Here is a 14,475-nt window from a genome sequence, read left to right as displayed (position 1 = left end):
TGGACGTGCCAGGCGGGAGGGCAGTCGGCCCACATTTCTCGGATGAGTGCTTCGGAGGTGGCAGCCAGGAGGGAAACCCTTGGTCCCCAGAGATGGGAGGAGGAGGGTCCCAGACCTCACCAAAAAGGGCCTGGGAGGAGGTGGCATCCAGGGTCAGCAGCCACGACGTGGCAAGGTGCAAATGGGTGCAGTGCTGGAAGCGCTTCAACGACCTGCTGCGTGTTGTACCGTGTTGGCACGGGTCAATTTGCAGAACAGTTAAGAACTGGCCATCGCCCCGTGGACCTCAGAGTGTGAGTGGCAAATGTCAATGAGGCAGGAGCTGGCCAAGGGGGTGAGCCCTGACTGCTTTGCGGATCCAGAGTCATGTATCAGCTGAGCCCTGCGAGGTGTTCCTCAGGCGGGGTTGGCCATGGTGCAATAGCGCTGCAGGTGGAGAGTGGACTAATCAATGCTCCTCTGTCTTTTCAGGAGAAGACATCCCATAATAATACTGAGAGGTCGTGGACTGGCAGGGAACCCCCACACCTCCCAATCCTCACGCGTTACGAGCAGTAGACCCTGGAGCTCGAGAGGCTCCATGCACCTTGATTAAGCAGCCGCGGTGAGGCTGGGGTGCCAGACGAAGGTAAGAGTGCAGTACACTGAGGGGAGAATGTCGGCTATTGCTATCATTCTAGTGTAGTCTCTATATTGATGTGAGCCTCAAGCCTGGAGTCCCCATTGATAATGGAAAGACGAGGACACCATATCTCTGTCTCACCAGGGTGCCTGGCATGCACAGTGACAGTGTCATGACTTAAACTAATGACATGTCCTTCTTGTCCCTTTTAGGCTCACCAGCAGGCGGTCGCTATGAGAAGCCTGAAGGCCCACCCCTGACCCCAGAGGACCATCATGCTGAGCACCCACCTGCATCACACCATCTCTGTCAAGCAGGCACCAGCGCAGATACCAGCACCTCAGTGGGCACAAGATCACCATCTAGTATCTCGGTGCACATTGGTGAGGGAACTTCACACTCGCTTGAGGTGCAGGCAGTGGCAGAGGGTGCTGGCAGCTGGAGGACTGCTGGGTACCAGGACAATGCTCAGTCGATGGCTGATGATGGGCCTCTGGAGTCGCCTATTAAGCAGCAGATGCTGGATGTCCAGCAGGGTGTGCGGGAGGACCTGGCGGAGATACATGAGGGAATGCGTGCCATGATATCCGCTGTGGAGGAGGCCCTGCGGAGCATGACCACTGGGTTGACCCTCTTGGCCGAGCGCAATGCCTCCCCCATGGAGAGAGTGGCGACTCTCATGGAGAGATTCCTTCAGGAGCTGAATCAGGGGTTCCTGGGGATGCACTCGGACCCGCAGGCCCACAGACCAGCAATGACCTCAGATGGTCAGTGTCAGTGTGGGGGATGGATTAGGCACCCAGTATCGCGAGCTCAGTGCCCAGCCATCAATGGTGAGCAGGGAGGTTCATTGCAATCTCATGTTGGCACACGATTTGCCTGTCGTCTCTGTGGGCTCCTCTCAGGGCGCTCCAGATGACAGCAGCAGCTCCTCCGCCCCTCTGCCAGTGACCATGGCATCTGGTGAGGCTGCGGTGACTGGGGCGATGCCAGCTGTGGAACTGGCAGCTCCCTCTGAGGCGGGGCCAGCAGAGGCTCCACGGGCCAGAGGACGACCGCCAAGGTCATCAAGGCCAACAAGACAGCAGAGTGAGCAGGCTGTCTCCAATGCCAGTACCAACGAGGGGGTGCATCTAGGCGTAGCACCCGCAAACGTAAATGTAAAGCACCTTAAATATAAGATGGACTTATCACGGGTGATATTTTGTTTCCCCATTTTGGTTTAAATTTTTTCATGGTGCGATTAAAAACAACAGTTAATGTTCATTTCAACTACGTTTCACATTCACAATTAAATGAGGTGTTATTTTGTGCTATTGGCCTCTGTATGCTCCATTTGATCTGTAGGTGCCGTGTAGGCCATTATGTAATGATCGACGTGTGTCTCCTGAAACTTCATTGCACAGGCACAGAGGGTATGTTGCTGGTCAAGGAAATAGTCCTCTTTGGGATCGAGTATGAAGCCTGCAGCCCTGACATGTGGTGGTGGTTCTTATTTGGTCGACTAGCTGAAGGAGCATTGGATCAAATCATCCCGGATGTCTCTGCCTCCCTGGAGGTTACCCAGATCAGCGTCCATGCCCTCAGCATTCTCCTCACCGTGCTCGTCCTTGGACTCACTACTGGACTCATCATCTGTGGCCTGTGCAGCTGTGTCAACATCCTCTTCCTCCACTGGGTCCCCCCTTGCCAGTGCCAGATTGTGGAGAGTGCAGCATGCAACCACTATCAGTGACACCCACTCTGGGGGTATTGCAGTGCATCTGCTGAACGGTCCAGGTATCGGAAGCGCATCTTGAGAAGACCTATGGTTCTCTCTACCACCACCCTTGTGGATGCATGGCTCCTGTTGTACCGCTGCTTGGCCTCCGTTCTTGGATGGCGGAGGGCGTCATGAGCCACCTTTTGAGGGGATAGCCCTTGTCACCCAGCAGCCATCCATCCAGTTGGGCTGGAGCACTGAAGAGCCTCGGCACCTGGGAGTGTCTCAAGATGCAAGCGTCATGGGAGCTGCCTGGGTACCTTGCACAGACTTGCAGAATCTGCATCTTATAATCACATGCTATTTGCATGTTTATGAGGTGAATCCTTTCCTGTTGACAAAGGTATCCGTCTGACCCACTGGCGCCTTGATGGCCACATGTGTGCAGTTGATGGCACCCTGGACGGGGGGGAACCCAGCAATCGCTGCAAAGCCTCTGGCTCGCTCAGCCTGGCTGGCCTCGTATGTACGGAAATGAATGAAAGTCAATACCCACCTGAACAGAGCATCAGTCACCAGCTTGACACAACTGTGGACAACAGATTGGGAGACTCCACACAGATCCCCCACTGATCCCTGGAAAAAACCGGAGACATAGAAGTTGAGGGTCACTGTGACCTTCAGAACCATTGGCATGAGGTGTCCACCCACACAGTCGGAGCTGATCTCAGACCTGATCCTCTGACAGATGGAGGCCACTGTCTCCCTTACGAGACGAAGCCTCCTTCAGCATTGCACCTTGGACATATGGAGGTAGCTGCATCGCCGCCTGGCAGCAGGATAATGACATCTTCTATGGCCCCTTCTGCCTTGGACTTCCTGCTGGCCCTTCACCCCTTGTTCCTCCGCCTCTCCTCCCACAGGTCTCTCCCCTGGAAGCTGCATTGGGACACTTGGCCTCCTCTTCCTCCTCACAGGAGGTGCCTCCAGCGGAGACCCATTACCAGGGTTATGGAAGGCTGTCTGATACCTGGAAGGGCCCACACGGTCTGAATCCTCTGTGGGCCTGGAAGACAACACTGAGTCCTGAAATGAAGCCTAGAACTGCTCAGAATGCAGCGAGATGAAGCTGTCCAGTTCACAGAAGCAACCAGCAGCAAGTCTGATCCAAAACTCCTCACTACTCACATTAACAATGCCCCTGACCCTTCTCATCCTGCCCGTGGATGAGCTTTTGCTAATTGTGGCCTGCCCGCCTGTCCGTTTTGCCTGTGACGGCCCAAAAAAATCGCATGGGCTACGTCAAGTCAGAGACAATTAGTGCGTCAAGGGCCTTAACTGGCCTCTTAATTAATGGCGGGCACGCCTCCATCTCCATTGCACGCCCACCTAGCGAAATATCACCCAAGTGCGCATTGATGTCGGCACACTCGGCCAACGTCATCGCTCATTATTTCACACTCAAACGGGTCGGGTGCACGCACACCCACCGAGCGAAAAATTCTGCCCTGCTGGACTGATCCATTAGTGAGTCTTGGGGCTCAGCCAAGAATTCATAATGAGGCCACCGGGAGAAATAGTTGTTTGACCATCTATTTCTATTGGTGCAGTTGGTGAAAATCTGGCCCTAACATGCATGTGGATACTCCCCAACAGTGGTGCATTGTGAAGTCTTCACAGTTGCAGTAAGTAAGAACAGAACAGACTAATTTTAAATTAAGCCATGAGGAAAATGTATAACCCACACAAAGGAAAGAAAGGAAGAAGTTAAACAAGAAAGAAAGAAAAAATATTAATTATCAAGTGCCTTTCATGATTGCAGGTATTCCAAAGTGCTTTAGATGCAATGAAGTACTTTTTGAAGTGTAGCCACAGATGTAATGTAGGAAATGCAGCAGCCAAATTCTGCATAGCAAGCTCCCACAAACAGCAATATGACAATGACCACATAATCTGATTGAGATGATTCATTGAGGAATAACTATTGGTCACGCCACTGAGAAAGCTCCCCTGCTCTACTTCAAATAGTGCCATGTGACCTTTTGCATCCACTTGAGGGGACAAACAGGACCTCAAATTAACATCTCATACAAGAGGCAGCAGCTACCAACAGTACAGCACTCCCTCAGTACTGTACTGGGGTGTCAGCCTAGATTTTGAGTTCAAGTCTCTGGAGTGGGACTTGAACTCATAACCTTTTTACTTAGAGGCACGAGTGCCACCAACTGAGCCAAGGCTGACATCCAAATGAAACTTCTTTGTGTCATCCAACAGAATGCTGCCAATTATCTGATTTTGTAATTTTAAGTCAACTAAATATATATTTTGTTTGTTAATTCGTGTAAACATTGGTATGTTACAATGCTGCTGGATTTTTTTAAGTTTGTAAGTTGGCTTGTTAATCGTTCCAATTCATGTCAAGTAGATCAGCTGCTTATTGTGCAGGGTACTCACTATGTCAATACAGTCCATCTGCGGAAACATTCTCAGTTGTGCCAAACTCAGCCCACAGCGGCGACTCTTACTCTTTGTAGGAATTACTGTTGCTTGTCTTCCATCTGTATCAGCTTAATCAAGCCAAATCAGCCATTGCAACTAAATCAGTGCCTGCAGCTAACGTGGCACGTGTTCACTCCTTTATCTTTGTCATTTAATTACAATTATCCTAATTTCTATTTGAACAACGTCTTCAAGAACAGGCAGAGCAGACACAATTTGACTTTCGGTGTCAAGCCTCACTCCCGGTGGGTTTCCTATTGCTGTTGAGCAGACCAATGGTGCTATTATTTTACGAAAAATTACAGCTCAGTTTAAAGTCAGCACCACACCAATCATTGAGGGGGCCAGAAAAGTTTTGTTTGATAGGGGGTAGGCACCAGCAGTGGGTACATGGCAACACAAAGGGGAGACAATCAATGGTACAATGTTCATACCTAACAATTCTTCATACTTAAAAACTCAATGCTAAATCTTTGATAATCAAAACTAAATTGTACACTTTTAACCAGTTTCATATTTTACCTGTAGTTTTACAATTGGATGCCTCTAAAAAGGCTTGTCTCAAAAATCGGAGAGCTAAAACTGGACTTGAATTGGGGATAGGTCTGTGTCTTTTTTCTAATTCCTAATTTCTAATTTCCTGTGATAATCTGGTAAAAGTCCTCTTGTTGTATCTATCCTATTGAACATCAGTAAAAGGTACATGGCAGATTTTAGCATTTGATTTCTACCTGCTACAGGTCTGCACACACCTCTCTGAAGCAGCATGCTCATTACAGACACAAATAGCAGTGATCTTTCAGTAAACATGCTTCCAAGTCAAAAAGCCTTTAATGTAGGCACACAAATGATGGCAAAGAATGAATCACAAAGAACCCTACCTGAGCTGCAGTGTAAAAGCTAGCAACTTATTAGTGAGGTTTCACCTTAAAGTATTGGCCAATTAAAAAATTAAGATGCAACTTTGAATATCTAACAAAAGGTTTCACAGGGTTGAACAAAGGGAGCCGAAAAGTAGACCCAATCTCATTCCCAACAGCTGATCGTTTGACAGCCATGTATTAACATTTTAAGAAGTGGTTAACACACAAGCCTTGAAAGGACAATATTAAAATGGACAGATGCTGAACATGTTTGCATAACATTCCTTTGACCTCTATTTTAGCAGATCCATTAACTTATTTAAATTAAAGTACATTGTAAGAGAGAACAGAGAGGAACTTGTTAGTATTTGCCATTTATATTGGCAAAGGTCATTTCTAAGCAATAGAATGACATCTAGGAATGTGTTACAAGGGCAGAGGAGTTCCGATTATATCAAAAAGCTGTAAAAAATGAAGGCCAAGTGGTTTATGAATATCAAACGAGCGCTAAGATCAGCATATAATGCATCTTAGAATCACATTCCTAGTTGCTTTATCATAGAATCACAGAATCATTGGAGAATAATGTGGCAGAGAAGGAGGCCATTCAGCCCATCATGCCTTTGTCAGTTCTTCGGTTGAGCTATCCGATTAGTCTCACTTGCCTGCTCCATTCCCCATGGCCCTGTAATTTATTTTCCTCTTCAAGTGTTTATCCAATTCTCTCTTGAATATTGCCACTGAATCTGCTTCCATCACCCTCTTAGGGCAGTGCAGTCCAAGTCAAACAACTCAATATGCAACAAAATTTTTCCTCATATTACCTCAAGTTCTCTTGTCAATTATCCTCAATGCATGCAACCTGGTTATCGACCCCTCCACAACTGAAAACACTTACTCCTGATTTACTCTTTCAAAATCATGGAACGCCCTCTATCAAATCTCTTAACTTTCTCAGCACTGAGAAAAACTCCAGCTTTCCAGTTGCTCCACATAAATGAAGCCCTTCATCCAGGTAAACTATTTCACTAAACCTCTTCTGCACTCTTTCCAAGGCCTTGACATCCTTTCTAAAAATGTGGTGCTCAGAATTGAACGCAAGATCTAGCTGAGACCTGACCAGTATTTTAAAATGGTTTAGCATGGCTATAGGAAGGATATCTAAGGTTTATCTCAGATGAAAATATTTAGGAGATTAACAAAGTCATCTTGGTAAATATCATTGAGGCCTTAATGGATAAGAAGAGTGGTTAAAGAAGAGGGGATAAGACAGAAGGTTAATTAATAATGTGTGACAGGTTCAGTGTTGACTCTATTTTATTGATACGAAAGAGGCCATAGCTCTTATATCATTATGGGGTTTGAAAAGATAGATATCATGGGTAAGGTTCTGTACTTGCTGCTTGTACACTGCAGTCAATCATCGGACCCCAACCATTCAATTAGATCATGGCCAATATGTACCTCAACTCCATTTACCTGCCTTAGCTCCCCATCACTAGGTACCCCTACCCAATAAATTTGGTGTCTAGACAAACATCCCTCTATCAACCAACATCATTAAAAACAATTGATCTGGCTATTTGTTCATTTCCTGTTGGTGGGATCTTGCTGTATGCGAATTGGCTGCTACGTTTGTGGGTATAACAACAGGGCCTACACTTCATAAGAAATTCGTTCTGATTTGGCATTTTGGGACCCTCATCAGGTTGTGCTAATTTACTAGGTGAATGCAAGTTCTTTCATTTTATTTTCTCATTTGCTGGTTTATCTTTTTTGAGTTTGGTGAGCCTGCAAATTTGGAAAAGGCTACTCTTACTGTTGTTGCTTGACAGATAGATACATCCTACCCAGAACACCAGGATCTATTGGCAAATGCACATCAATGGGTCTCAAAGGTGGTTTGCACCAGTGGAGTTGCAAAATGAGGGCTTTTTTTTTTTTGCTATAAGGTGGCTAGAGTGGCCTCCTGTGTAAACAGGATATGGCCCAAATCAGAGACATCCTGGGGCAGTCCCCACTTCCAATATCAGATGGGTGCCTGATGTTCTGGCCACTGTGGAGTGGGCATGTGGTGTTCCCACAGTGGCATTTGTGATTTGTGCCTGACTGCTCGCCCCATGCAAAGTGGGGTGCCCTCCTTCCGATCCTCCCAAACTCTGGTAGAATCTTCACTGGTCATTAAGTTGGAATCCTGCTTTGAGGAATTTTAGGACCTCCATACTTTGTTACCAATACACCACCCACCACCCCCACACCAGGACCATATGCAGCCAAATGTATACCAGAAATAATCCTGACTTTCCAAAGCATTAAATTTAGAACAACCATTAGGGAAAAAAGAAACCCAATGAATGACAAACATTTGGAATAATCTGTGAAGTAAGGTAATAATATTGAGGCTATTAAAACCAGTGGGAGAGTCTTTGTGCTAGAGGGATGATTTATCCCTTTGTTCTTTAAGGTAGTAGCCAGGGAGTAGCAGCTCAGAAACAGATAAGCACCACAGTACTGTGATTTCCTGCTGGGAAGCCATGTGACTCACACAGGGACTGTTTGTCCCTTTTATCTTATATCAGGATACTGAAGTATTCCACAGTATAAACTACAACAATTTGAACAAGGAAATTTTCAAGGTTATTTACATACCAGAGCGCCACATTTATCAGCAAAAGCTGCCCAGGTTTTATACCAATTCATTATGGAGTCTCCATGGAGGATTATTCTTCTGTTCTTTGCTTACATTAACGGCTGAGGTGATAAAAACATATGCCAAACCATAGATCAAGCTTCACTGTGAAAAGCATTAGCTGAATAGAATACACCTTCAAGGGTAGCTCACTTGCAATTTTTTTTTTTAAAAAAAGGAAATAAATGCAGTAAATATTTCCGGCAAACGAGTACACTTTTTGTATTTGGACGTGTTAAAGAGTCACCTAAGCATTCAAATGTGCCGTTGGTGATCCTCATTCAAAGAAAGTGCTTGACGGTGAATTGCCCTATGGTCCAGATCTACCTCAAACCTGCATTCCCTTTGAGCGTGGAGTCCACTCAGGGGGCCAAGTGCATTGATAATCTTGTGCTGAATAGATTATTTATATCAGTTTAGCAGAACTGGAAAGAAGGTCTCAGTGTTCTTGCCATTTTTAGTGCTTTTTTAATACAATTTTCTAATTTTTAGATTGATAGAAACAGCAGCAGGACATTCAGCCCTCTGAGCCTATTCCACTGTTCAATTAGATCATGGTTGATGTGTATCCCAACTTAATTTTCTAACCTTAGCTCAGGTACCATTCCAAACAAAAATCTATCGATCTCAGTCTTGATAGCTACAGTATTCTTCACCTTTTGGGGAAGAGAATTCCTGATTTCTTTTCCCCTTTGCGTGAAAAAGTGCTTCTTGATTTCCCTCCTAAATGGCCTAACTCTAATCTGAAGACCGTGTCCTCTCGATATTGAGTCTAAAATTATTATTAGTAGAAAAATAAACAAGTCTTTTGCCAAAATGCGGGGTGCTGTCATGTGTTTTTATGCCCTTAAACAACAGGCAGATATTTTATATTTTTGTGCAATTTAAGGCATTGGTTTTGAACTGAAAACAAATTGTGACAACAACAACAACAACGTATGTAAGTGCCTTTCATGTACAAAATGACCCAAGGCACTTCACAGTGGCATTATCAAACAAAATTTGACACCAAGCCACATAAGGAGATATTAGGATAGATGGCCAAAAGCTTGGTCAAAGAGCTAGAATGCACATTGGTAGTGATTTATACATAAGTGAAGTACTGTTTGTAATCTAGATCTTGGGGTCATTCTGCAGGAGGAAACAAGTACTAACCTTTCACCCGATCTCCTTTGTTGAGAGGAATCTCCCCATCTCCTTGAGGCTGATAGGACCTCAACACAATAAACTGCCTTCCAGGAACTGCACTGTAAAGCTTGCGCTTTGATCCCTGGTTTTCCAGTCCAAAGACTGTCTCTTTAATAACAGCGGGACTGTAAACAAACACAAATAACAACAACAGCGTAAGCAATTCTGTAGGGCAATAAGTAATTGCAGTTAAATGGATTCTCACAGTCAAAAGCATTGTGAAGAAACTTCAGATTTCTAGGTTTCTCTTGCAAAGGAATTCATTTATTTCATGAAAAGGAAGGTTGAAACTGAACCTACATAGCAACTGTGAGTGGGCTGAAAACTAGTGCCACTATTTTAAGACTCAGCAATGCAGCTGGTGCTGAAAACTGCGGGCAGCCAACCTACATTTATTTGAAAATTAGGCCAGTATCAATGTACTTTCTCCTTGAGAGGCAATGAGGTGCGTGAGGACAGGGAGTTCCACATCAAACACCTTCTGGTTTTATATCCTCAGCGTGCTAATTTTAGTGTCCTACTTCATGAATGTGTGTTAAACTGCTGCCTGGGCTATTTTGGTGCAGCTGTTAACCTGTTTAGGCTATGCATCTATCACCATGGAGGGAGCATGCCAGTTTCCTTGTTCTCAAAAATCCAAATGAACTGGGGCAAGTTCAGGTTCCAGGACAATTACTTAGCTGCAGAGAAATATGTGTTTTCACTAAGTGTCAACCTGCCTCTGTTGATTGAATTATTTTCTCTGCACCAACAGGCTGTGAGCTTAAATGCAGTTGTAAAAACTTGCCGCTGCAATGAAATATCAAGAGATTTTGCTCCATTGTTGGTGATACTGTCTGGGTGAGACGTTAATTTTACATTCATTTTGAGGGAGAAATGAGTGCGTCCAAGACTAGTATTTTAAACTTAAATAAGGGCAATAATGAGGGCATGAAAGCAGATCTAGCTAAAGAGAACTGGAAAATGAGGTTAAGGGATATGTCAATAAAAGTTCAGTGGCAGATATTTAAAGGGATATTTCAGAATACACAGAATATATACATTCCAATGAGGAAGAAAAATTCCAAGGGGAGGGTCCACCATCTGTGGTTATCTAAAAAAGTTAAAGACAGTATCAAATTTAAAGAAAAAGCATAGAATTATACATAGATGAGTGGCAGGTCAGAAGATTGGAAAGAATGTAAAAAACAGCAAAGAATGACAAAAAGATTAATGAGGAAATCATAAAAAGTATGAGGGAAAGCTAGCTAGTAACATAAGGATGGATAGTATGAGTTTCTATAGATATGTAAGTGAAAAAAGAGTTAACAAAGTGAGCATTGGTCCTTCTGGGGACCATCTGGGGAACTGATATTGGAAAGTTGGGAGATGGTGGATGATTTAAACAGGTATTTTGCTTCGTTCTTCACTACAGAGGACACAAATAACATCCTGGAAATAGCTGTAAATCAGGAAATGGAAGGGAGGGAGGGACTTGAGAAAATTACAATCACCAGGGAAGTGGTATTGAGCAAATTGTTAGGGCTGTGGGCTGACAAATCCCCAGGTCTGGATGGACTTCACCCTAAGGTCTTGAAAGAAATGGCTAGTGAGATAGTTGATGCATTGGTTTTAATTTTCCAAGATTCCCTAGATTCAGGGAAGGTTTCATTAGATTGGAAAATAGCAAATATAATTCCTTTATTCAAAAAGGGAAGGAAACAGAAAGCAGGAAACTATAGGCCAGTTAGCCTAACATCTGTCATAGGGAAAATGTTAAAAGCTATTATTAAAGATGTTATAGCAGGGCATTTAGAAAAATTCAAGGCAATCAGGCAGAGTCAACATGGTTTTGTCAAAGGGAAGTCATGTTTAACCAATTCACTGGAGCTCTTTGAAGGAGTCACATGTGCTGTGGATAAAGGGGAACCGGTGGATGTACTGTACTTAGATTTCCAGAAAGCGTTTGATAAAGCGCCACATCAAAGGTTATTACAGAAAATAAAAGCTCATGATGTAGGGGGATAACACATTGGCATGGATAGAAGATTGGTTAGCTAATAGGAAGCAGAGAGTTAGCTGGCAGGATGTGATGAGTGGAATGCCACAGGGGTCAGTGCTGGGGCCTCAACTTTTTATAATTTATATAAAGGACTTGGACGAAGGGAGAAGGAGTGGTGTCTAAATTTTCTGATGATACAAAGGTAGATAGGAAAGTAAATTGTGAAGACGATGAAAGGAGGCTACAAAATGACATAGATAGGTTAAGGCAATGGGCAAAGATCTGGCAAATGGAGTATAATGTGGGCAAATGTGAAATAGTTCATTTTGGCAGGAAGAATAAAAAAGCTTATTATCTAAATTGTGAGAGATCGCAGAGCTCTGAGATTCAAAGGGATCTGGGTGTCCTCGTGCATGAATCACAGAAGGTTAGTATGCAGGTACAGCAGGTAATTAGGAAAGCTAATAGAATGTTACCATTTATTGTGAGGGGAATTGATTATAAAAGTAGGGAGATTATGCTTCAGTTATGCAGGGCATTGGTGAGACCACATCTGGAGTGCTGTGTACAATACTGCTCTCCTTATTCAAAAGAAGATGTAAACGCATTAGAAGCAGTTCAGAGAAGGTTTACTAGTCTAATACCAGGAATGGGTGAGTTGTTCTATGAGGAAAGGCTGGACAGGTTAGGCTTATATCCACTGGAATTTAGAACAGTAAGAGGTGACTTAATTGAAACCTTTAAGATCCTGAGGGGTCTTGACAAGGTGGATGTGGAGAGGATGTTTCCTCTTGTAGGAGAATCTAGAACTAAGGGTCACTGTTTAAAAATAAGGGGTCATTCATTTAAGACAGGGTTGAGAAGAAATTTTTTTCTCTTAAGAGCGTTGTGAGTCAAAAGGTGGTGGAAGCAGAGTCTTTGAATATTTTTAAGGCACAGCTGGATAGATTCTTGATAAACAAGGGGGTGAAAGGATATCGGAGGTGTGCAGGAGTGTGGGATAGAGGTTATATTCAGATCAGCCTTGACTTTATTGAATGGTGGGGCAGGCTCGAGGGGCCAAGTGGCCTACTGCTGCTCCTAATTCATATGTTTGTATTTTAACCATACCCTACAAGCTGGATCAGGGGCACATTAAAGATTCCATGATATTATACAAAGAAGAGCAGCGAGTTCTCCAAGTGGCCTGACCAACATTCCTCCCTCAGTCAACACCAATAAAAACGGGCAAGTTTGTCAATTCTCAGTGCTGTTCATGGGACCTTGCTGTGTCCTAAATGGCTATTGTTTTTGCCTCCAAACCAGTCATTGCAGCACAAAAACAAATTTGTTGAATGAAATGCTTTTTTTAAAGGAAGCTGACTGGCTGTTATACAAATGCAAATCCACTTTCCTAACAGTTTTTATAATATTTATCAACACTTAGGCAATCATTCTAGCTCTAGACAATAGTATACAATTGGAGATATTGAATTGGCCCCTCATTATACACCCAGCCTGACTGTCCTTTTCACGAACTTCCATGGAAAGAAAATCAGGGCGGTCGGGGGTGGGGGACTGGGGGTCTATCATAAGTGATTAATTTAGTATCAGCTTTAAAGTTACTCTTTAGCAGAACAGTGAAACTATTACTCTTCTGTTGCAGTGAAGTGTTCTACACTCTACAGTGATGCTAAAGTCATGGTATAACTCCTGACCGAGTTTCCAGATCGGAGTCTCATTAGAAACTGTGGGAAGCACATTACCTCACATTACATCATCGTAGACATCATGGTGCGGGAGGGAAGGGGGAATTTAACTTCAACAATGCTGTAAAGTGGACAGCAGGGGCTCTGCTCATTTATGCTTCCTGTCCCAATTTATCTTTCCAGTGACAAAGTTGAATTTTATCCCCCATATGGCTTACAAGAATAGTCAAGCCAAGTTTAAGAACTACGCAAGGGGTCTATAGGACCTCATGAGCACATTGCCAAGTTAATGGTAGCTATGGCTCAGTGGGTAACAGTCTCACTTCTCAGTCAAATAGCGGTGGGTTCAAGTCTCACTCCAGAGACTTGAGTACAAAATCTGGGTTAACACTCCAGTGCAATCCTGAAGGTGTGCTGCACTGTTAAAAGTATAGATGAAACTTTAAACCAAGGCCCTGGCTGCCTCTTAGGTGGATGTAAAATTTAGTTAAGTACCAGTATGAGGAAGAGCTGAGAAAATTTGCCCAGGCAATATTTATCCCTCATCTAACATCACTAAAAGAGATAATCTGGACATTATCAGATTTCTGTTTGTGGGAGCTTGCTGTGCACAGATTGTCTATTGCGACTCCGACATTACAACAGTGACTACCTATCAAGAAGTACATAATTGGCTGCAGAGTGCATTGCAATTTCTGAGGTCCTGAAAGACTCTACATAATTGCAAGTTATTTCTTTATATTAATCAGTCAGGAGTTCTCTCCTGACCCGGAGAGTCAGATTTTCAGCAAGGCTGGTATCATAAACAAGCTTTGGTAGCCAGTTTTGAAATAAATGCCGTAGTGATCAATCCAAGATCAATAGTTACACCATAACTGCAGCCTAAGCAACTCCTTTGGGCCCGTCATTAACGAGCCATCCAATTAAAAGTAATTTACTCATATTTGATGATTTTATCAAAGACAAGGGAATGGTCATTGATGACTGAACTGGAAGCAGGCGAATTAATCTGTTCAAAGGCGGGCGACAGTGTAAAGATTGTTTTTGAGCAGGCCAGATTCATTAAGCATAATGGTTGTAGCGTGAAATAAATAGTGGAGGAAGCTGGAGGGACAGCACCTCATCTTCCGATTAGGCACTTTACAGCCGTCTGGACTCGAACATTGAGTTCAACAAATTTAGACCATGAACTCTGTTCTCCATTTTGAATTGTTCTCCCTCCAAATGCCAGTCTGTATCTTGT

General features: G+C 43.9%; 1 protein-coding gene across 4 annotated transcripts in view; it reads right to left on the bottom strand.

The window, feature by feature from the left end:
• shank2b (SH3 and multiple ankyrin repeat domains 2b) overlaps positions 1–14,475 on the bottom strand; it is a 1,028,817-nt gene that overhangs the window by 548,812 nt on the left and 465,530 nt on the right. For all 4 annotated transcript variants that reach the window (XM_078549478.1, XM_078549479.1, XM_078549480.1 and 1 more), the window contains one exon: positions 9,531–9,688. In XM_078549478.1, coding sequence (XP_078405604.1) covers positions 9,531–9,688 — 158 coding nt within the window. The remainder of the gene's footprint in view (positions 1–9,530; positions 9,689–14,475) is intronic.

Source organism: Cetorhinus maximus, chromosome 9, assembly GCF_964194155.1.
Source record: "Cetorhinus maximus chromosome 9, sCetMax3.hap1.1, whole genome shotgun sequence".
NCBI lineage: Eukaryota > Metazoa > Chordata > Chondrichthyes > Lamniformes > Cetorhinidae > Cetorhinus > Cetorhinus maximus.
This window is presented reverse-complemented; position numbering and strand designations above follow the sequence as displayed.